Source organism: Mytilus californianus, unplaced genomic scaffold (assembly GCF_021869535.1).
Source record: "Mytilus californianus isolate M0D057914Y unplaced genomic scaffold, xbMytCali1.0.p SCAF_15, whole genome shotgun sequence".
Taxonomy (NCBI): Eukaryota; Metazoa; Mollusca; class Bivalvia; order Mytilida; family Mytilidae; genus Mytilus; species Mytilus californianus.
In genome coordinates, this window is record NW_026262637.1 from 18003405 (window position 1) to 18026354 (window position 22950).

Below are 22950 nucleotides of genomic sequence, written 5' to 3' on the forward strand. Positions count from 1 at the left end.
CTCAACAAAACAAAAATAGTTCAAAAGAAGTGTATATTTCATTTGTCTAGAGCAATTTAAAACTGGATTGAAATCATTACTACCGGTAAATGAATTTTCTATGATTTAAGGGTTGTAATGCATTTAATAGGATGTACTTCTATTTCATTGAAAATACTTTTTTGTACTAGTATTCAATTATCAATTTGCCATTAAGACTTGAAACGTGACAAATTGGATCTCATCATTGAAAAGTATTTTAGAAAAACAAAGCATATGTGGTATCTATCCATGACACAAAGTTATTACATGCACAGCAAAAAACTCACAAAAAGAAAGGGAACAGCGCTTTTATGTTTGAACATGCTTCTTTTAAAAACAAAAGGGAAAAAAAATATTTTTCTTTTTGGAAAATAGTGTATTTTTTCATATAGAAATATTTTAACGCTTTACTTATTTACTATTTTCAGGAATATGTTAGACCGTTACGTGAATGATGAATTTAGGGCAGCTGATAAAAATTTTAGTAGTAGTAAGTTAATTATCTTTCCTTTTACTTTCTATGTATATGGAAAAATGTAAAATTTTAAGTATACTTGTTGGTATTTTATTTTTAATTACACGTCACTTTCTTTGTATTAAAAATTTACCAGATATATACCTTATAAAGCAGTTATATTTTAATTTCATGAATTGCAGATGCCAGTTCTGTTCTTTGCACATTACTTCTTTATTTCTTAGCTTTTTAAACTTTTATCATGTCATTTTGTGTATTATACCCCACTCTAGAAGTGGTAGTCATCAACTTGTTCATCTCCATACATTTGTCTATCAAATATTTAAGTCACACTTTTCTCAAAGTATTGCTAAACAGAATGACTTTATATTTGGTCAGCAGTTTGACAGTTTCTGAGATCAAATGCTTGAGCACTTTTCAGACTGTTTGCTGATATTTAAAATTTCTCAATATTTTGAAGTAACTGGATATGTAGTCCCACATTTCTCAAGTTCTAAACATTTTGACTTTGTAACTGTTCAGACTTGTAATGTGTAAGTGCTTTTCGGGTCTGTTGTACATCTACATCCTGTTTTTTGCTAAGTTAAATTATGAGTGGGAGTATTCTAAGCAAAACAACAGGTGCATCTTCGTGTGTATCTAAAAACTCCTTTAATATTGATAAATATGGTACATGTATTTTAAGGATACTTTTCACTTATGCCACAAGGTAAAAAAAAAGAATGTAGCATCATGCTGCATGTTCATAGACTAAGAATTTTATTGAACTTTAATAAATGATTTATCAGTCATTTTTGTGAAAGAGTGTGTTTCTTTTTTGTTGGTGATGAATTTGACTGGATTTTCTAATATGTTTATATAGCTCTTGCATTTTGCATGGAAAGAATACTGTGTCCTTTATTTTGAATGCTATGCATGTCTATGTCTTGAAAATTTGTCCATCTATGCTTAACATATGCCATGATTCTGTCAGACATGTCAAAGAACTTGATCTAAAGATTTCCTTCTTGTTAGTAACCTACAAATTGTTAATTCCAAGGATGCTCTCTGCATGGATGATTGATAATTCTTAATAACAAACATTTAAGATCATAAATATGTTATGTATTTTACATAGGTGTTTACGATTCTTCAATACAAAAGTGTTACAATAATCATCAAATTTGATCATTCTGTATGGATATAAAAAGTATATACATTCATTGGTCATATTTTACAATATTTATCACATCAACTTCATCAAGAGACAAAAAATTCTGACATAATTTTCTATTTGCAACTATTTCCTTGGATAGCCTTTCATTATATGAATAAAGTAGGTTGCTAAAATATTAATGATCATGTCACATTTTGTGGATATTGTTAAATCATTCAATTCATCTGTCTTGTGGTTAAATACTTTTAAATCATAGAAATATAAAAGTTGTCCTGCTATACTTTCAATGGAGATATCAAGATATCTTTAATTTCATGGTATAATTGTTCTTGATATCAAACTGTCATGTGATTATAATGTGTATAATTATCAGGATTAATTTAGTTGTCAAATTAATCTTTTGTACGAAGTTTTAACATTCCAATGCTGTTTTTGTTACAGGTATAAGCTTTGATGAATTTATTGATATGTACAAACGTCTGTTTTTACTTTGTCGAACGGTTGTGTCAGGAGAAGTGTCAGATATTTTACCTCAGAAATCATCACAAAAGGTAAAAGTAATTTTAAGTATTGAAATTGTATACAACTAAAGTAAAATTATTATCTCTCCTGAGTTGAAAACCTCAGTAATATCTGGATGGTGGTGGTGGTTTTGTTTCAAGATCAGAAATTATAACAAGTACAGTTTAGTACTCATTTGATACAACATATGCAATCAATGGATGACTATTAAAAAATGATATATCTCATTAATTAACAGTCAAGCAATAAAAGAAATATAATGTTGATGATACAACTAGTATTACAGTTGAGCAAAACAAAACAATATAAGAATTGTTGTGTTAACCTTGCATTCATTCTTTTTTTATAAATATGTAAAGTTGATGCTAAAAAGGATCTTTTTTGAAAACCAAAGATGTCCTCAAAGATGGGTTAACCACTTCAGTGGTCTTTTGGTAGCCTGCTCTCCTTGAATGGGGGCGGTTGTGCGTTGGATCCCATGCCAAGTCAATAAAAGTCTTTAAAATTGTTGTTTACTGCTTCTCTGCTAATCGTGTGGCATTAAGAAGTAAGAGCAAAAATTGGTCAGCTCAGAGTCAGAATAATGTGTCTTGGAAGGGTGACATGTCTTTCTTTTACCTTGTGAACTAGCTAGTTTAAAATCTGGCTCAGTACGTTGGTCTACTATAAAGCAAGCTTCATATTTATACTGCATTAACATGTTCTTGGCCTGAATATTTTATTTCATGTGAGTGGTAAATCATTTATTAATTTGTCGCTGGCTGTGAGAAAACTGTCAATTCTCATCATCATCTAATCTGTTATTTTTATGTCCACCTAGGGGCATTATGTTTTTCGGTCAGTTCGTCCGTCTGTCTGTCCCGCTTCAGGTTAAAGTTTTTGGTCAAGGTAGTTTTTGATGAATTTGAAGTTCAATCAACTTGAAACTTAGAACACTTGTTCCCTATGATATGATCTTTTAATTTTAATGCCAAATTAGAGTTTTGACCCCAATTTCACGGTCCACTGAACATAGAAAACGATAGTGCTAGTGGGCCATTCGTGTACTATTGACACATTCTTGTTACATTATCTATAAGGTATATGTTTGCTTTGTTAACTATGTGCATCAAGTCAGGACAATGACAGTCAATTGCTGCAATGATGTTCAGTGGGAAATATTTGAGCATTAGTACATTTGAAATTTCCTATTCTTACAGAGTAATAGTATCTCAGAAAACAGAAGTTATGTTGACTCTAAAAACCAAAAGAATTTACAGAACAGTAAACAGAATGATATGAGGAATGGCCCCAGATTTGGTTCTGATGGAAGTGACATAGAGGAGGACCCTTTCTTTGATGATGCTATCCCATCCAATAAATCATACAACAGAAGGTAAATAAAAATTATATTTTTAAAACATTTTGCAAAGAGATTTCTAATTTGACTTTAGAAAGAAAATACACTTTAAATTATTGGTAATTTAGTTACCTTTTCAAATGTCCACAAATTTTGAGTTTTGTAATGTTGTTTGTAACTATCTGTAGAAACATGTTTGGATGCAAAAGTTTCTCTTGTTTAAGTTTCATCTACATAAATAGCTGTTTTTGTTAATAGAAAATAATATGTTTTAACATTGTATTATTTTAATTGTAGCAAATATATATCTTTTTGTTTTTGCTTCTTACATATATAGTCACTCTAAATATATAATAAAACATCAATTCATAATATGTACATTAATCTTGTGTGTGTTGTGTGTATATCTGCCTCAGAAACTGTCAATATATACTTGATGGATTACTTTATAAAATAAAAGTATTTTTTTTATTAAAGGTTTTATGAATTTTTTTATACACTGATGAAGTATTTAATTTGGTCGCTTAAAAGTTATTTAATTGGTAAAGAAATTTCCCATATATAAGTACTATAAATTCAGAAATTTATGTGAGGTTTTTATAAATGTGAATAATGCAATTGGATACACATATCTGTATGAAGCTTGCATGAACTGACAATAATTGATCTCACAATTTCTGAATTTACAGTTTCATTTCAATGTTTGTGTGGGCCTGTGGGGGAAGCTTTTCTTAAAATAATACATGATTTTACACATGTTTCAAATTTGAAAAGGGTTACAATGGGTAACAGATAATAAATATAATTTTTTTTAAATTCAGATATATATTTTCTTATCCCCATAAAAAAAAATAAACAGAAATTATTAAAAAAAACCAGTCTGTCCTTTCTAAATTTTTTATATGTGCATATTAATGAAAGAAGACAATGTACACTGGCTTAATACCCATGCACAAATATGAAATCCATCAAGAATATTACTTCATAAAAATTTGTATATCATTTCACACCTCTGCAAAAAAGTACCTTGTAACTGCTAAACGCTTTTATATTCATCTTAATCTGTCATTGCCATTTTAGAGACATGTTTCAATTGCATAGGATATAAAAATCTTAAGTTTTGAAAATTGTTAAAAAAGTAATGTATTTTCTTTTATAACCTTTCAAAGTTTAAAAAGTATAAATTTTGAAGCCTGAAGCAGTATGTTTTTTGTTTTTTACGCAATAAAGTTTTTAGTTATGTTTTGGTATTTTAACATTGCATGCTGTATGTCATTTGATATATTCAGAATCTGCACAGATATCTTAAAACTATAAAGCAGCACAGTAAATGTTACCATTTGTATTGAAATAACCAAGTCAACAATAATTGACAAACTTAATTTTTGTGTTTTGAATTTCGTTAGTAATAGCATGAATTTATATATATCAGTTTAATACAAATTAATCATGTTAATTGCATGAAGTTTTGTACAATGATTTAATTTATATTTTTTTGTTTTTAAATTTATGTTTTTTAGATTTAATTTCATTATTTTAATGGTATATTCCATTAAAAAAAATTGAAAAGGTTATTAATTGTTTTCTTTGATGTATTTACCTAAAAATATTCTGATAGCAAGATTTTAGAGAAATCTAGAAAATGATAAACATTAATTTGTTTGTGACATACAGTATCTTATAAGTATTAATTTTCAAAGCGTTATCTTGTAATGAATTGATCTAAAGATTGGTTTCTCTCCCTCTCTTTCTGAACTTCAACCTTGTAACTTTCATAATTGTCTGGAACATTTTAATGAATTAATAATACATTTACACAGACATGCAGACCAGGAGCCAAGAGGAATTGGAAGGCCATCTCAAATCCCTGTCTACTCAAACTTCAGGAGGTCTGAGTTGTATGTGGTCCCACTAAGCCATGGTGTTTCACATATATTAACGGATTCCATTGTCATTCCTTGCAGTCAAGTTAGGCCAGGCTCATTAAATTTCCTCTTAATTTTTTTTTTATCAAAATGGAAGGGAATATATGTTCTGTTTGAATTTCAGAATCATTAAATGATTTGTACTTAGAATTTGAAATATTGAACTTTGAATTGTGCTTTAAAATCTAAACTGATTTATTTTTTCTCATATTTTTATAAATGTTTTTTTTTTTTTTTTGTTTTTTTTTTTTCAAAAATAAAAATTATATGGGTACTAAGTTTTTTCATAAGCCAGTCATTTAATTGAAATATTTGGCATTAAATGTTGGATTTCAAAAATGTAGCCCTTCATTCTGCATAGTTATCTAAGGGGAAAGAAATTAAGATTACAATATTCGGTCATGAATATATAATTGAAGCGGTGGTTGGAACGTTTTGCCTGTAAGTCTGGCCTAACAGTGCTCTATCATTTTAACACTTGTTTGAACCATTAACCCAAGCTAACATATCCATATAGAGTAGAACTGTAGATATATCTTGCCCAGATTTACATTTGATTTGCATTTAGATTTTTCATTTGCTTGAGGCTTTCTTTATAATTTGTGCTATTAAAACAATTGGTACTACACTCTATAGCCCTTTACACATTTATCCTTATACAATGGAGATTGTTATCTACTATTACCCTTTTTTGTTCTTTTTTCATACAGATACTTTCTTCTTGGTTAATGTAATCTACCTTGGCACTTATTTATTTTCTTTCAGTATAGTTTTGCTTTCAAAATATCTGGCATGGTGTCCATTCCCCTCAGTCCTTAGTGTGGTTTGATTAGCAGATTCTGATCTCATCTGTCATCCCATATACATTTTTTGTTCATTTTCATTTAATATTTTCTACTTTATTAAATGTTAAAAAATAATATGCAAAAGAACTTTAACTTCAAGAATATTTTGCATTTTATAACAGAACAACAATTATTTTTTAACTGTAGAATATTTTGTAAGAAATAGTCAAAATATTTCTTTTTAGTTACAAATTCACTGATATTTAAATTTAGTTTTGTAACTATTTATAGCGGTCTGAAATTCTTAGCAAAAACACATTCTATTGATCACCACTTTTGATTGGAGCATGTTAGTTGACTGTCTCTCTTTGATGGATTCACATTTACTGGTAGTGTCTCTGACTTGTAGCTTTCATGTTTGGACATGGAGAATAGTTCATTTAAATGGTACAAGAGAGATCTATACAAGTTTTAAATAATATGCTTATGCAAAGTAACAGTGATATTCATTAGATAGTAAACCTGTTATATTTATGTATTTAATAAATCTTGTATATCATGTTTTATCATTTGTGTATAATATGTGTATTTAACAAAGATATGTGTAATGTTAAAACCAGTACATGTTTATAATAGTGTATGTGTGATTCCCATTCTTAGTATATATATATATATATTATATGATGAAATAGTATCTACTTCATTTTTTGTGTGTATTTTTTGTTCTGTTCTTTTTAATGATAGTTGAATAAATGTATGAGAGTTTTGTTTTTGGCATTAGGAGCAAAATGACAAATATCTTTAACACCTAAATATGAATTAACATAGTTCTGAATGTTTGTCCTTAAATGTGCAGATATCTATATTGCTCACACCAAAAATTGATCACTAGCCAGGTATATTACATATTCCAAAGAAGAAAAAGTTATTAAATTGACCTAAAAGTTTAATAACAGTTTTGCTTACTAAAGATATTCAGTTTTTATATGAGATAAAGTGCTTTTAACATATTTAATCAATCAGTATTACATGTTTTGATGATCTTTAAAAAAAATGCCTCATATTTTAATAATCTTCTTACCTTCCCCCTTTTCAGAAATAAAGAATTCATTCAAGAAAAATAGGAAAGTTAGCTTGTGTCTTAAAGACTGTATGGATTTAACTAGAGAAGGATAATTTAATAGTCTGAGTTAAATTTATTCTCAAATATTATAAACTTGGAGCAATTTAGAGATATATTAAAAAGACAAATCTAGTGTTGAAGACTTATGTTGACCCTTAGATGTCTTTTTTTGTGTCCTAGAGTGGTTGATTCATTCACCTATACCCCACATCTCTCATTATTAAATTTATAAGATAAAGGGATATTTTGGGGATGCAACTAATTTTTTATTGATCTTTATGCTTGCAGATATGTTTAATGCCTTATGCATGTATAAGAATAACTCTTTTTTTATATTTGTATTTTTCACTTACAAATAAATTCATTCAAAATCTTGTACTGGTGTTAACACATACATACAATAACAAGTTATTTTTCCCTATGAATCTGCTTAAGCAACCTATTTTGTAATTTCCTACTCCTTTAGAATTGAATTCATGAGATTTATTTTGCTTTATTCCCTGCATTTTCCTCTTTTTATTTACTGTCAGTTTGTATGATCATTCAGAAGATTTTTATTTTGATTCTAAAATGTAAATAAAGATTTTTCACATATCTTGAAAATTCTTGTGAAAATAGTTGTTGATGTATTGTTTATAACGATGATTTGAATGTTTGTCATTTTTCATATAGAATAAAACATTTTGCACGTTTGTTTGCAGCATTAACAATGTATATAATCTAGACTAAAGTTAAATATCTTATTGAATGGTCATATATTTTTAATTAATTTCTATCATAATTCTGTCAAAACCCCTCACAGTAACATCATTTTGATCGCAAATTCAAAGAATATTTATAAAATCCTATTAAAACCTTTTACAAACATTTCATTTTTTAAGCGTTGAACAGTCTAAAAGTAAAGATACTCGACAAAATGGTACAAAATCTCCTGGTTATGGAACTGGTGCTTTGTCTTCACTTCAAGGTCTTCCTGCCTTAAATCAAAAGTCACCACGGAAGTCTCGTAAGTGCAAGTTATGTTAGAATTGTTTATTTAATGAGTATCATTCATCAGCTAAGACAATTTTTTTGTTCCAGTCAAAGTCTATCAATAGAGGAAAAAGTAGATTTCTTTGAACGAAAAAGAAAGATTTCATATTGTTTTCCTATGTTTACTTACAAATGATTAAAATGACAACTCTTAATATGGATATATGTTATATTTTTAGATAATGTTGTTGTTTTTTTTCTTCTTGACAGCTCGAGTTCAACAATTAAGTAATGAATTAGTTAGACTTTTGTTTTTGTTTGCTTGCTAAATGTACTATGATTTGCACAGCTTTTAAGTCAAGTGAAAACAGTATATTTAACTATATCACTATGGTTACAGTAAATCAAAATAAGAAATAAGATCCATGTTGAATTGAGATAGTTGTACACAAGTTCCAGTTAATATTTCACATGTCCATCACATTCACAATACACTGGGTGCTTTAAACATGTTGTCTTCAGAATTATTTTTTTTCAAATTGTATTAAACGTGTATTATCTTATTTAAAGTTACGTAACATTTGAATGTTAATGTTTTTCTGAATATAAAGATACATGTGTATAAACTCTTCGATATTTAAATATTTTATATTAAAATTACTAATTTTGTCTCACCTGCTGCAGTGGTATTGCTATCATATGTTTTTCCACTCCTGATTTTAAGCGTTTAGGTAAGGTCCATTTAAGGAATGACTAATATTTTTTCTGTCTATGAAGAAATAACATAAAAAATGTGGTGCACACTGTATAACCTGCATAGTGGGTTATTTAAAAGTGTGCACCACATTTTTTAGGTTATTTCGAATAGACAGAAAAAATATTACAGTCAGTCCTTATAATTTAATTTTAAATTCCATTTTTAAGGAGTAAATCATGAAAAAACGTTGATGACGTCACGGTCACACTACAAAATTATGTCTATAAGCTGATAGACAAAAAACTTTCAGCCAACCAGAAGACATGTTACATCCAAAACTAAATTATTTCAGAATATATAATTTGGACGGGTCCATTTGCTTAAGCATCCATCCAACTCAATTCCGTGTAGTATTGAAGGCTAAGTTCCCTCAGTAGTATTGAAGTAACCATTTAAATTATGTACCAAGTTTTCTGATTGAATGAGTTTATAATCAGTACTTTATCAAACCTTTGATACTTGGTATTCTGTTGCATTTGTATTCCTGTATTTCAGCTTCAAGCAGCTTAAGTACATTAACTAAACCTTGATACAGTTGGCTATATATCCCTAATGATTGGAATTTATTACATTGATTAAATGTAAGGTTTCCAGTATGGTTTGATTTTGAGGATATACTTACAACAAACCATTGATATTTGGTATATGGTTGCATAAGCATTGGTGCATTATATAAAAAAAAAAATACATTAAATATATAAGCAATAAACTTTGAAGTCTTAAATTATTTTATTATTTACTTATTAAGAAGAATAATTTCTGATATACCATTGCTGAAATGCTATCAAGTACAATAAGTCCAAGAACAATAATTTTACAGGAGATTGTGAGGCTTAACTGCATGTTGCTCTTGCTACAATGAAGTTATTTCATTGTTATGTGTTTTAATGAAACGAGTTTCAGGAGTTAATATGCAGTAATATGCAGTAATATGGCAAATTTCTGTTTCTGATTTTGCTGCATAGCAGGTGAAACATATCTCTGTTAACAGTTCTATTATTTTACTTGATCAATGTACAATGCAATATGGAAAAAAAATGATAGTGTTTGTATATTAAAATTTAATATCATGATATTGTAGAATTGTTATTGATTAAGAAATATTCAATTGAAAAGAATTTAATCAGAAAATTTTAAACTATATTAAAACATTTTCGATTCTTAAAGAAGCATTGGCATACAATTTTTAATTCATAAATCTGTGGAAAAATTCATGTAGAGGTTTGCTGATGACTGACTGCATTAGAAATGGCAGAATGGAGAAACATATTACTTGTACTCATACAGGTATAAGTACATGGCATTGTATGAGTACATCACATTGTATGAGTAAAAGTAATAGTTTTGGCAAGTGGCTAGTGGTAGCACTGTTTTTATTTATCTCTTTACAGTTGAGAGTGACACCGAGGAAAACCTACGTGCTATGGATCGGGGTATGGCAGATCTGGGATTAGAAGGTGGTGGGTGCACTTAACTTGTCTAGCCTCTAATATAGCACAGATAATTCACAAACCTTCACCCAAATTGTTTGGCACATCAGTAATCTATGAAAATGATCACTGATACAAAATATCTTATAACTTTATTGCTGTTTACCTCTATCTTATTAGAAAAAGAACTGAATTGACTTGTGATAATTTGAAATTCAAACAAACACAAAAATTGATTGTGTTTATTGTCTCTAATTGAAGTTTTTACCGTTCTGAATTTCAACATATGAGAGCAAAGAAGAGAAGCCAGGTCCAAAATATGCTATACATGTATATACATTTGAAGTTAAATCCTCAGAAAATTTTTAAGATAAATACAATACAATAAAAAATTCATCAGATTTAATCTGAATTTTTAGATAGTTTATTAGAATTTTTAACTGATGGGTTATAGGATTTATTTTATTTGCTAGAAACCTACCTTATCAGACCCAATGGCAAACTAGTGTAGAAAAACAGCGCTTATAGAAAAAAATACTTTGTTGAAATTTTTAGTATTTTCGTAATGCATACTATTTTTAGAAAAATCACCCGCTTTTAGTGATAATATAAGGATAGTTAATGTTTCAAAAACCTTATTTTAAAATGGACAATTGTTTCCTGTCCATCCCTTGTACCATTTCAGAATGAGTTTTTCGTGAAGATCTTTAAAAAAAAAATGAAATTGAATTTATATTACAATGGATATCAGATGATTTTGAACTCCATTTATTTATTCTTAATCTTTCTGATTAATCAAGGGATTTTACCTGTACACTTGTTCACCTTCTTTAGCACACCCTTGATGAGTTAAACCATCAGACATACCAATTTATTTATTCAAAATTGTTTGTCCTGGTTTCTAAATCTATGAGATATTTAGTATGAAAGGTCAATCCATAACTATTTCAAAGGTCATTGATATAATTGTTTGTTTCTCTAGCTTTAGTTTAAATTTTAACTATGCTGTGTGCATTATTTCTAAATGTTTGAAAACTGCAAAAGTCATTTTTAAAGATACCCTTTCTCCACCTTTTTAATTGACCAAATTGTGTGAAGACTTTCAACAAAATGGATTTTCACACTTAATCCAACTTTTACTGAACTTTTTTTTTTTCATTCAATGGAAATAACTTTAATCTGGCACTAAAACTTAATCAAAATAATTACACAATTTCAAACCAAAAAAAAAGAATATGTTTCAAAAGATCATTGTCTGTCATTTTTTCCAACAAATATTTCAGTCACACTTTTCTCAGGTTCTACCAATCAAAATGATTTTATATTTTGTCAGCAGCTTGATTGTGATGACTTGTAATGTGTTAGCCTTTTTTCTGATCCGTCAGACATCCTTTTTGTTTGCAGATTCTTTAAATTTTTCAAAATGTTAACTGAATTTAATACTTTCGTCTCACATTTCTCCAGTACAATGGAACAGAATTACTTCATATCTGGTCTTCAGCTAGACTGGGATGACTTTTAGGATCTGTCAGACACCTTCCTCCTGTTTTCGATACTTTGAATTATGAGAGGGGTATGCTTAGAATGAAAATTGCCTGCAAATTATTTTTTTTTTTTAAAGAAAGGTACATTAATACAGTAATAGAATTGACAATGTACATTTAAAAAAATAAAAACTACCTTACTAAAACTGTTTTTAAAGTAATAAAAGACAAATATTCTTAAAGTTTATTTGGTCTAAGTAATGAGCAATTTTAATTGATTTCATATTTTGACTACATGTATATATTTTTCAGATTTTGATTATGATGATGACTTCCAAAGCTCAGGGTAGGTATTTACCAGTGGAGTATATTTATTTTTGTAATGCATACAATGAACTTTAAAGAGCAACAGAGATAAGATATAAAATGACAAATTTAAGGACAATAGATGGATAAACTGTTGCTATGTTCATAATGAGGAAAAAAGGAGATTCCTCGTCATATGTGAAAGAACGATAAAGTGCATGAAAATTTTATAAACTAATGTCAGTCTTAAGAGAAATTTTCAATGCAAAGTGGCATCCAAATTAATACAAAAAATTAAAATTAAATGAACATGAGTTTGTGTCACCAATTCAGTGGGACTGACAGTGTTCTCCCCAGGATTTTTGGATAGCACCAGGGTAACACGTGTGGACAGCTTGGTGAAATATTTCATACAATCAGTTGTGTCGCGTCGTGTCGCTTAGCTCTATTTGTAGTTACTGTAGTTTTTATGTCTCTTGTTTTGTTTTAATACTGTGGTACTGTGTTATGTAGACATTGAGTCAGAAAATTATTGGTAAAAAAGAAGTAAATCAAAAAACAGTTTGTATACTTTAATATTTTTTAAAAATAAATAAATTATGATTCATAATAAAATATTCATCTGAATTTAAAGTAATTAAACCTTTTATGAAATCCATGATCAATAAAAATAAAATAGCATTCAAAAGAGAACAAAAATGTTCAATTTAAAAAACTTTCTAGTTTCTAGAAAGAAATTTGTTGTATGTGAAAGGCTTCCTGTCATAAGAAGATATATAATTAACAAGAACAATTGCAAATATTGTTTTATTATTTGAACCAGTTTCTTTCCTAGATTTTAATAAAAAGAAATTTTTCATAAATTTAAGAAAATTTTTCCATAGATTTCATGTAAATATTAACCTTTCTTGTCTTTGGTGATAATAAAACATAGATACAGACTTTATACTGCACTGAAATCTAAATCTTTATTTGTCATGACCTATTTAAAAAGAATTCCTAAATCTATAAATTTATCTTTGGTCTATAGATCTATAAGTAACCATATTCAATGTTAACAACAAAGTCTCCCTATTTTCCCGCCTAAATGACAGGAAGTAGATATAGATTTAACATGTGCTTATGGATAAAATTTGCAAAATTACTTCTGTTATTCATTAATTATGGATATAGATATCCAGTTTGAAGGTACAGTCATGTATTTTATTTATAAAATAGAATAGATTGCCATTAATTGTAAATTAACTTGAATATTCTATGTGAACTAACTGGGTCATGTGATATGTACAGTTTGAAACCCGACTATCATGCAATAACTATGTCATAATTAAAGATAATATTGGCCATGGTTTAATCAGAAACATATATTACTATACTATAAGAATTGAGAAATGTATAATTGTCAATAATACATAATGAGCCACCTTTATGATGTACAAAAAATGAACCTATCGAGTCAAGACACTGTTTGTGTACAAAGTATTTGCCGACTTGTCACAGGTCAGTGCTTGGATAGTGAGTGAAGCCATAAAATAGTTATCTGTGATCATAAAGTTATGATCTCTTAATTAAAACACAAAAGAATCATGTTACAAGTGCATAGATTAAATCCAATCAACAAGGTTAACCTCATAAGGTAAATTGATCACGTGGTGTAAACAATCTGTGTTGAACTGGTTCCAACTGGTCAAATTTCACCTGGAATTTTATACAGCACGGAAAAGATTTAACAAGTCGTTTAAAACTTAAACCAATTTACGATTTTTTAACTGAAAATTTAGCACCACTGAGAAAAATTATACATCGGGTTAGAACGATACCACCACAGTAAAAAATTATACATCGCGGGACCGCGGTCCTTTAAGGGCCTGGGGAGAACACTGACTGAAACAAAAGAAGTGACTAAAATATTTTCTATTTCATACATTAGCATGATCAATTAGTATTATAACAGCAAGGTGTTAATAGAAAGGACTCGTACAGAAAACATATTTTAATCCAACTCAGTTATGGGGTAAAAAATGAAACCAAAATTGGCGATTATGTTTAGAATGGGAGAAGTGTTGAATATGTAATATGTATATTAGATATAGAACAATCTTTTGAACAATTAGATCTTAAAGTGTATTAATAATAATACATTTTTCATTTCAGGCATAGTATGAGTAAAAATAGTCCCAGAACAGCACGGTCTGAACAGAATGGTAGTATTGTAGAGGAAATAGAAGAGGAGATCGATGATGATGATGTCTCCATTGAAGCTGATGATTTATTAAGAAGTGAAAGAAGTGGGGTAAGGGACCTAAATTGTAGCTATCAGAAATATAATCAATTTATAGATTATTTATAATCTGTCCTAAATAACTTGGTGATCATTTTTAATCTGTTTTTTTGTCATACATGTAATTCATGAGACCAATTTTTGTGGATTTTTTTAGGGGGAATGTCACGAATTGAAGTATTCAATGAAATTCTATTTAGGTTTAATACTTTGGTATTAGCAAATGATAAAACTGCTAAATAAGGTGGAAATAGATAATGTTTGTCCATCCACAAGAATTGATACAAACCAAAATAAATGAATTCACATAGACTGTTTAATTGTTCTGATAAGGTAACCAATAAAAGGTTAAATGATGATGTTGAATTTTAAAGTAAGGTTATCGGGGGAAAACTAAGTCTATACATTTATCAAAAAAACTTTTTTTTCCTTTGAAGCAAGAAATTTAATTTTGTTTAACCTGTCATAATATCATAATTGGATCATTACTGCCAAAATTCTTGATCTTGAGTATGAGCGTGTGTAATAGTATTGATCTTACAATTATCCATATACAATTGAGGAGATGGGTCTGAAAACTTAAGGACAAGGATGATCATAACTACACGTCATCCTATGACCTTCAACATTGAGCATAACTCATACTATAAAAGACACTGAAATGACAAAATGTGAACCAATTCAAAAGAGAAACAAACGTCCTGGTTTACACTTAAACAATAAACAAAGATAATTAAAACAGACATCAACCAAGACAACCACTAGATCACAGGACTTTCGCACAAAGAATGTCACAGTGCTAATCATCCTTGAGAGAGCTCAACTGTCCCCCTAACCTGGGACAGTACTATAACTGCACAACACAAGAACAAACTGTAAAAAGTAGTTAGAATGAGATGACTAATCAGATCTGTCATAGGTCAATCCAAAAGAGACCACTTTGACTTCTATCACTTAAACAAAACCACTGATTATTTCAAAATTTAATAAGTTTGATGTGTTTGTTTTTCAGTGTGATGATTTAACAACAGACAGAACAATCTCTCAACATGATGGATTTGATTATATGGAGGATGTCCAGTCACCTTGAAGAACTAGTCTTAGCATCTGTGATAAAGTCTCAAACAACACATGGGCCAAAATAGGACTTATTGTTTAATATATAAGAAAATGTATCGTAGCCACTCTGCCTATTATGACATCATACTACATTTTACATGTATGATAATTATCATCATATGAATCCATTTGGTGATGGTAAAAGCATTGACATAGTTTCTGTTGATTTCAAACACTTTGGTTATTAGTAACATACAATTCATAGATAAAATACAATGCAGTCTGTTTAAAAATTGAAAAAATTTATAAAATAAGAAAAATCAGTGATAAATTAAACAAATTAAGGAGAAATAGTAAGAAATATATTGCTTTTATTTTGTGTATTACTAATATCTTTTAAGTAGTATAAATTTACCAGACATAACTAAAAAATTATATAAGGTAGAAAATTATCCTATATTGGTATTAGATTAGACCTTCGTTAATTATAATTTGTTATCTAATTATTTCATGTTTGGGAAGGCCAGTACATTCACATAATATCAATATCCAAAGTTATATATCTTGGATCCATTAATGTCATCAATAGAAAATGATACAATTATAAGGTATAATTCTTTCTTATTGATTCATAGAATTTTTGGTGAATGTATACAAACCTTTTAATCAATTATTATTATTATTTTCTGCATTGAATTTACTCTTGTAGATAATGTTTTCTGGATGATCATCATGATTAAAAAAATGTCTAGGAACAAATAAAAAATATATCCTCTTAAAAAATGTTTTGCAAAGTAGTAAAATGTACCATGATGTAGTGTTCATTAAAATGTCAGCTTTTGGTTCAGATAAAATTATGTTTACATAAAAAAAAATGTGAACACTGATTGTCTTGAAGAAAAAATTTAAAGTGGAGAAATTCATTTATAGTTGTGTCATTTAAAAACTAGTTCAATTGCCAAAGCAAGAGACAGTCTCAATTTATTATTTCTGCTGAAATATTTCTCATGTAGAATTGTCGTTTTTTTTTCTCTTGAATCATTACTGCTATTTATATTTAAATACAAAAAAACTCATCTATGAAACTCAAAAGAATACTCAGGAAATAATCATTTAACGTAGCATCTTATACTTAATAACATACTCAATGTCCTGCAATCAGTCAAAATTGCACTCATTTTTCTAAAAAGAAGGTCGGTTGATAATGTGAAAACTTACAAACCTGTTGTAAATCAATTATTCTTGCATCATTTAATCATTTCAATAAACAATACATTTTTAAATTTTAACTTTTCTTTAGTTTAGAAATTGTATGATTTATAACTAATAATCAGCTTTCTTACAAATAACTTCACATAGTTTTATCAAAGTGCTAACATTCTATATGATGCCATCTTTATTGGAGTATTGCGCAGCTGAGAAATAAATGCCATAATTACATTATTTATTTGTGAATGTTTATGCATGCATTTCATCCGTCCACACATATTGAACACATGAATATATAATATACATTTCAATAATTTTGCATTCTCATGTTTTGTTAAATATATAAGGAGAATTATGTGCTGAAACAGAAAGATTTTTCTTTTGTAGATTTTATGAGAGAAGCAATTTTCTACATCAGTTAAAGTATTGAAAGTTTTCAAATTTATTTCATTTGCTCATACATGAAGTTTACTTTTTTTTCTAATAATGATAAATAGTATCTTTTTATGTCTGATAAAGAACAACAGTCACTCATGTAAATCAATCTTAGATATTTCAATGTGCATGTCGTCCAAGATATCAGAGAGCAAAGCCAGACTCTTTGTTTGATAATTTGTAAGTAGGTAAAATTTGAATTGATATGCAATGTTTTTACTTTCAAAGGTACTTTGTACTCCGATATTTTTTTTTTTGAGAACTGTGTTCTAAAGTTGATTTGTTGTTCTGTTAAGCATAAACACTTCAGAAACATTTTTACTAACATTCAGCACAATCATGAGTAGATGTGTGAGAGTGTGTGAGATAATTTTACATTTTGTACATATGTCTTATTTTAATTTGTTAACTATTTTATGATGAGAATATATTTATAATAAAATATATACACATTAGTTTCAATCAATTATTTGCATATGCCATTACTATCCAATTTTGGCACACCTTGGTGGTTTCATGGTTAGGTGTTCACCTGGAGTTTGGGAGTTAGTGGGTTCTACTCCAGTCTTGAGTCAAACCTAAAACTTAAAAAATTAGAATTTGCTGCTTCTGCACTAAGCAGGCAGCAATAAGTAGTAAAGAGCAAAGAATGGTTGACCCAGAGTTAGAATATTTTGTCTGGGTAAGGATATCTGTCTACCTGTGCAGACTGTTGCCTTGTGAACTAGCATGTTAAAAATCCTGCTCAGTGTGTTTTGTACAAGGCAGGGTTCAGATTCATTTCAAATGTTTTTGTCCTAATTTGTATGTAATATTTGCCACTGGGTGTTAAACCTAGTCATTATCATTCATTTTTGTCGAGCCTTCGACTTTTGTCGAAAAAGCGAGACATAGCGATCCTACATTCCGTCGGCGTCGTCGTATTGGTCGGCGGCGTCCACAAATATTCACTCTGTGGTTAAAGTTTTTGAAATTTTAATAACTTTCTTAAACTATCCTGGATTTCTACCAAACTTGGACAGAAGCTTGTTTATGATCATAAGATAATATTCAAAAGTAAATTTTGTTAAAAAAAAATTCCATTTTTTCTGTATTTTACTTATAAATCGACTTAGTTTTTCTGCCAAGAAACATTACATTCACTCTGTGGTTAAAGTTTTTGAAATTTTAATAACATTCTTAAACTATCCTGGATTTCTACCAAACTTGGAAAGAAGCTTGTTTATGATTAAAAGATAGTATCCAGAAGTAAATTTTGTAAAAAAAAATTACATTTTTTCCGTATTTTACTTATAAATGGACTTAGTTTTTCTGCCAGTTAACATTACATTCACTCTGTGGTTAAAGTTTTTAAAATTTTAGCAACTTTCTTAAACTATCCTGGATTTGTACCAAACTTGGACAGAAGCTTGTTTATGATTAAAAGCTAGTATCTAGAAGGAAATTTTGTTAAAATTTTGTTCAATTTTTTCCGTATTTTACTTATAAATGGACTTAGTTTTTCTTCCAGTTAACATTACATACAGTCTGCAGTTTAAGTTTTTAAAACATTTATTAGATTCATAAACTATCCTGGATTTGTACCAAACTTGGACAGAAGCTACTTACAATCAAAAGATGGTATAAAAAGGAATATTTTTTTTAATTTTTTTCCTCATTTTTGTTGAGCCTGCAATTAACAGCAAAAGTAGGCGAGACACTGGGTTCCGTGGAACCCTTACAAATTTTTGGAAAAAGAGGAAAACATTTTATTTGGAAATTTTAATTTAATATTAAGATGTTTGCTGATGTCCACTTAAGCCTCCACTCACTTTGATTTTTCCTTTTTAACATTATTGCTAATACTTGAGAAAGTTTTAAAGATAATTACAGAAAACTGCTATTTTGTTGATAAATTAAATTACATATTCATACGTTTTGTTTGAAGGGCCCTCTGTCCCTAGGTATTAATATAATAGTAATGCTCTATCTTTAAGCACATTGGGCCTGGTCTACAACAGCTGAAACAAATATACAATAAAAGACCAAACAGTACTGTTTAGTTTTATAAAAGTCCAATTCTTTGGTGTTGAGCAACACACTAGCCACCCGAGTCAAATGAACCACATTTTGACAAAGAATCCTTGTAATATTTAAAACTGGTGTTTACCCTTGTGCCCATCGATCAACCAATATGCCCACCAATAGGAAACTTAAGTTTCATAGGGAAATCTTTGGAATACATATACAGTAAAATAACAACTATAGGTCACCGTACGGTCTTCAATAATGAGCAAAGCCCATACCGCATAGTCAGCTATAAAAGGCCCAAAAATGACAAATGTAAAACAATTCAAACAAGAAAACTCACAGCCTGATTAATGTACAAAATAATGAACGAAAACAGTAACAAACGACAACCACTGAATTACAGGCTCCTGACTTGGGAGAGGCACATACAGAATGTGGCGGGGTTAAACATGTTAGCGGGCGCCCAACCCTCCCCCTAACCTAGGACAGTGGTGTAACATTACAACATATGAACAACAAACTATAAATATCAGTTGAAAAGGGCTTATCTCATCAGATAGATACAAAGCACAAAAACAAGTAACAAAAACACAGAGTGGACGTGGCAGGGTACATCCCCACAACAAAAAGACACTAAGTACAGATCTGAGAGTACTCGCAGTTACTGACAGCTAGTTCAAAGCCAATAACAACTAATAAAAAAAATCATGCATCTAAGACTGAAATATCGATCAGTACACATCCAACATCCAATGGATTTAGTGTAAAGACGTCATAAACAGTCAGAGAAGCAATGCCAAGATACAGTAATCGACAGATTGTAGCCCATTCTAGCCCACTTCTCTGCTATCTAATTTCGAGATGTTCAAATTTACTTGATGTAGTTAGGACAGACCCAGGGTTTGCATATTCGTGATGATTTATATATGCCATATTTGTATACGACCGCAAAAATTAGAAAGTTTTCTATTTTGCGAAAGTATATTTGGTATATGGGATCCTTACAAGACAGACAGGGTTCACCTGACCTCTACCTCACATGGATCAGTGAATAAGTTTTTGTGGTCAAGTATTTATCTCAGATACTATAAGCAACTATATTTGGTGTATGCAATGATTGTAAGGTGGACATGTCCAACTGGCAGGTTTCATCTGACCTTGACCTTGTTGTTTTGTACATTACGATTAAGGTTGTGTTGGTCGTTGTTGTTTTGTATATAACGAGTAAGTCTGTGTTGTTCGCTGTTGTTTTGTACATAACGAGTAAGGCTATGTTGTTCGTTGTTGTTTTGTACATTACGATTAAGGTTGTGTTGTTCGTTGTTGTTTTGTACATTACGAATAAGGCTGTGTTGTTCGTTGTTGTTTTGTACATTACGAGTAAGTCTGTGTTGGTCGTTATTGTTTTGAACATAGTGAGTAAGGCTGTGTTGTTCGTTGTTGTTTTGTACATAATAATTAAAAGTAAGGATCTGTTGTGTGTTTTTATTTTGCAACTGGGCGTTAAGCAACCAACAATCAATCAATGTTGTGTGTTCTTGTACATAATGAGTAAGGCTTATTGATCGTTATTGTTTTGTACATAATAAGTAAGGTTGTGTTGTAAATAATGACCAAGGCTGTGTTGTTTGTTCGTTGTTGTTTTTCCAAAATGAGTCAGGTTGTGTAGTTCGTTGTTGTTTTTTACATAATGACATGAATGAGTAAGACTGTGTTGCATGTTCGTTGTTGCTTAATACATAACGAGTAAGGTTGTGTTGTTCGTTCGCGTTGTTGTTTTGTACATAATGAGTAAGGTGATGTTTTTCGTTGTTGTGTGTTGTTCATAACGAGTAAGATTGTGTTGTTCATTAATTGTTGTTTGTCTTTGGTGTACCTCTATTTTCTCGAAGAGTCGGTTGTTTGTGCTTGGTGTTGTCTGTTGTACTGTCTAATATTTTAGGTCATTTTAAAAAATCTCACATTGTGTCGAGCGCTGATATTTTACGAAAGCTATTAGCAGAAAACCCAATAATCTGTTCGACGTGCTATTTCTAGTCTTTTTTTTTTATCTCGCTTAGACAATATTTTTACGTTTGAAAAAAGAAAGCTTGATAAGGTTTGTCTGTGTCAACTCTTCATAAAACTGCATATCACGGCTTTGTGACGTCAAATACGTTGACCCGGCCTTAATAAAAAAAAGCTTGACAAAAAGCTTCATATTGTGACTCGCAGCTGATATTTTACGATATCAATATATATGCAGACAACCTGATAATCGGTACCTCTCATATTGGGACGTCGTTGATAACTTCTCGAACCTCACAAATTAAATTTTGATTCATTAATGACAAAACCAATGTTAGAACCGATGAAGACAATATTCAAATATCTTAATACAGAGTTGAATTGATGAACTTTCCGAATAAGTTTATTCAAAGGATCAATAGGTTTACATACATGGATCATATATCTTAATTTACGGGCCCTATAAACAACATCGCCGTAAAAATTAGGATATCCCATTTGTATATATACCAAAGTAAAATTGAGAATGGAAATGGGGAATATGACAAAGAGACAACAACCCGACCAAAGAGGAGACAACAGCCGAAGGCCACCAATGGGTCTTCAATGCAGCGAGAAAATCCCGCACCCGGAGGTGGTCCTCAGCTGGCCCCTAAATAAAATTGTGTGCTAGTTCAGTGAAAATGGACGTCACACTAAACTCCAAAACATATAAATGAACTAAAATTAAAAAAACATAATAGACTAACAAAGGCCAGAGGCTCCTGACTTGGGACAGGCGCAAAAATGCGGCGGGGCTAAACATGTTTTGTGAGATCTCAACCCTCCCCCTATACCTTTAGCCAATGTAGAATAAAGAAACACATAGCAATACGCACAATAAAACTCAGTTTAAAAGAAGTCCGAGTCCGATGTCAGAATAGGTAACAAAAGAAACTAAGCAAAATGACAATGATACATAAATGAACAAAGGACTACTAGCAGTTACTGACATGCCAGCTCCAGACCTCAATTAAACTGATTGAAAGATTATGTCTTCATCATATGAAAATCAAGTACAATCCCTCCCGTTAGGGGTTTAGTATCATACCATCATAAAATATATGAGAAGAACATAACAAAGTGTCTATATGTACAGCCAAACTTTCAAACCAACTCCTTGTAATTATGAAAGAATTTAGAAAAGGTTTTATATAATTTGTGGTAAGGAAACCCCTCACAATAACGTACCAGTGATACATAGATTACGTCCATTGAAATCTTTTAAAAGCGTCACTACAGACATGGGCATAGCAAACAATAAGTGTAATACTACAGACATGGGCATAGCGAACGATAGTGTAATACTACAGACATGGGCATAGCGAACGATAAGTGTAATATATACAGACATGGGCATAGCGAACAATACGTGTAATACTACAGACATGGGCATAGCGAACGATAGTGTAATACTACAGACATGGGCATAGCGAACGATAGTGTAATACTACAGACATGGGCACAGCGAACGATATAAATGTAATACTACAGACATGGGTATAGCGAACGATAAGTGTAATATTACAGACATGGGCAGCGAACGATAAGTGTAATACTACAGACATGGGAATAGCGAACGATAAGTGTAATACTACAGACATATGGGCATAGC

General features: G+C 30.0%; 1 protein-coding gene across 8 annotated transcripts in view; it reads left to right on the forward strand.

Moving 5' to 3' along the window:
- Positions 1–17734, forward strand: part of LOC127725571 (centrosomal protein 43-like) — a 29833-nt gene extending 12099 nt beyond the window's left edge. For 2 of the 8 annotated variants that reach the window (XM_052232628.1, XM_052232631.1), the window contains 10 exons: positions 450–511; positions 2094–2203; positions 3374–3549; positions 5334–5402; positions 8228–8352; positions 8589–8606; positions 10467–10535; positions 12302–12335; positions 14450–14588; positions 15589–17734. In XM_052232628.1, coding sequence (XP_052088588.1) covers positions 450–511; positions 2094–2203; positions 3374–3549; positions 5334–5402; positions 8228–8352; positions 8589–8606; positions 10467–10535; positions 12302–12335; positions 14450–14588; positions 15589–15666 — 880 coding nt within the window. In that variant the 3' untranslated portion in view covers positions 15667–17734. The remainder of the gene's footprint in view (positions 1–449; positions 512–2093; positions 2204–3373; positions 3550–5333; positions 5403–8227; positions 8353–8588; positions 8607–10466; positions 10536–12301; positions 12336–14449; positions 14589–15588) is intronic. The other 6 variants (XM_052232630.1, XM_052232634.1, XM_052232629.1 and 3 more) reach the window with 6 other exon arrangements.
- The last annotated feature ends 5216 nt before the right edge of the window (positions 17735–22950 follow it).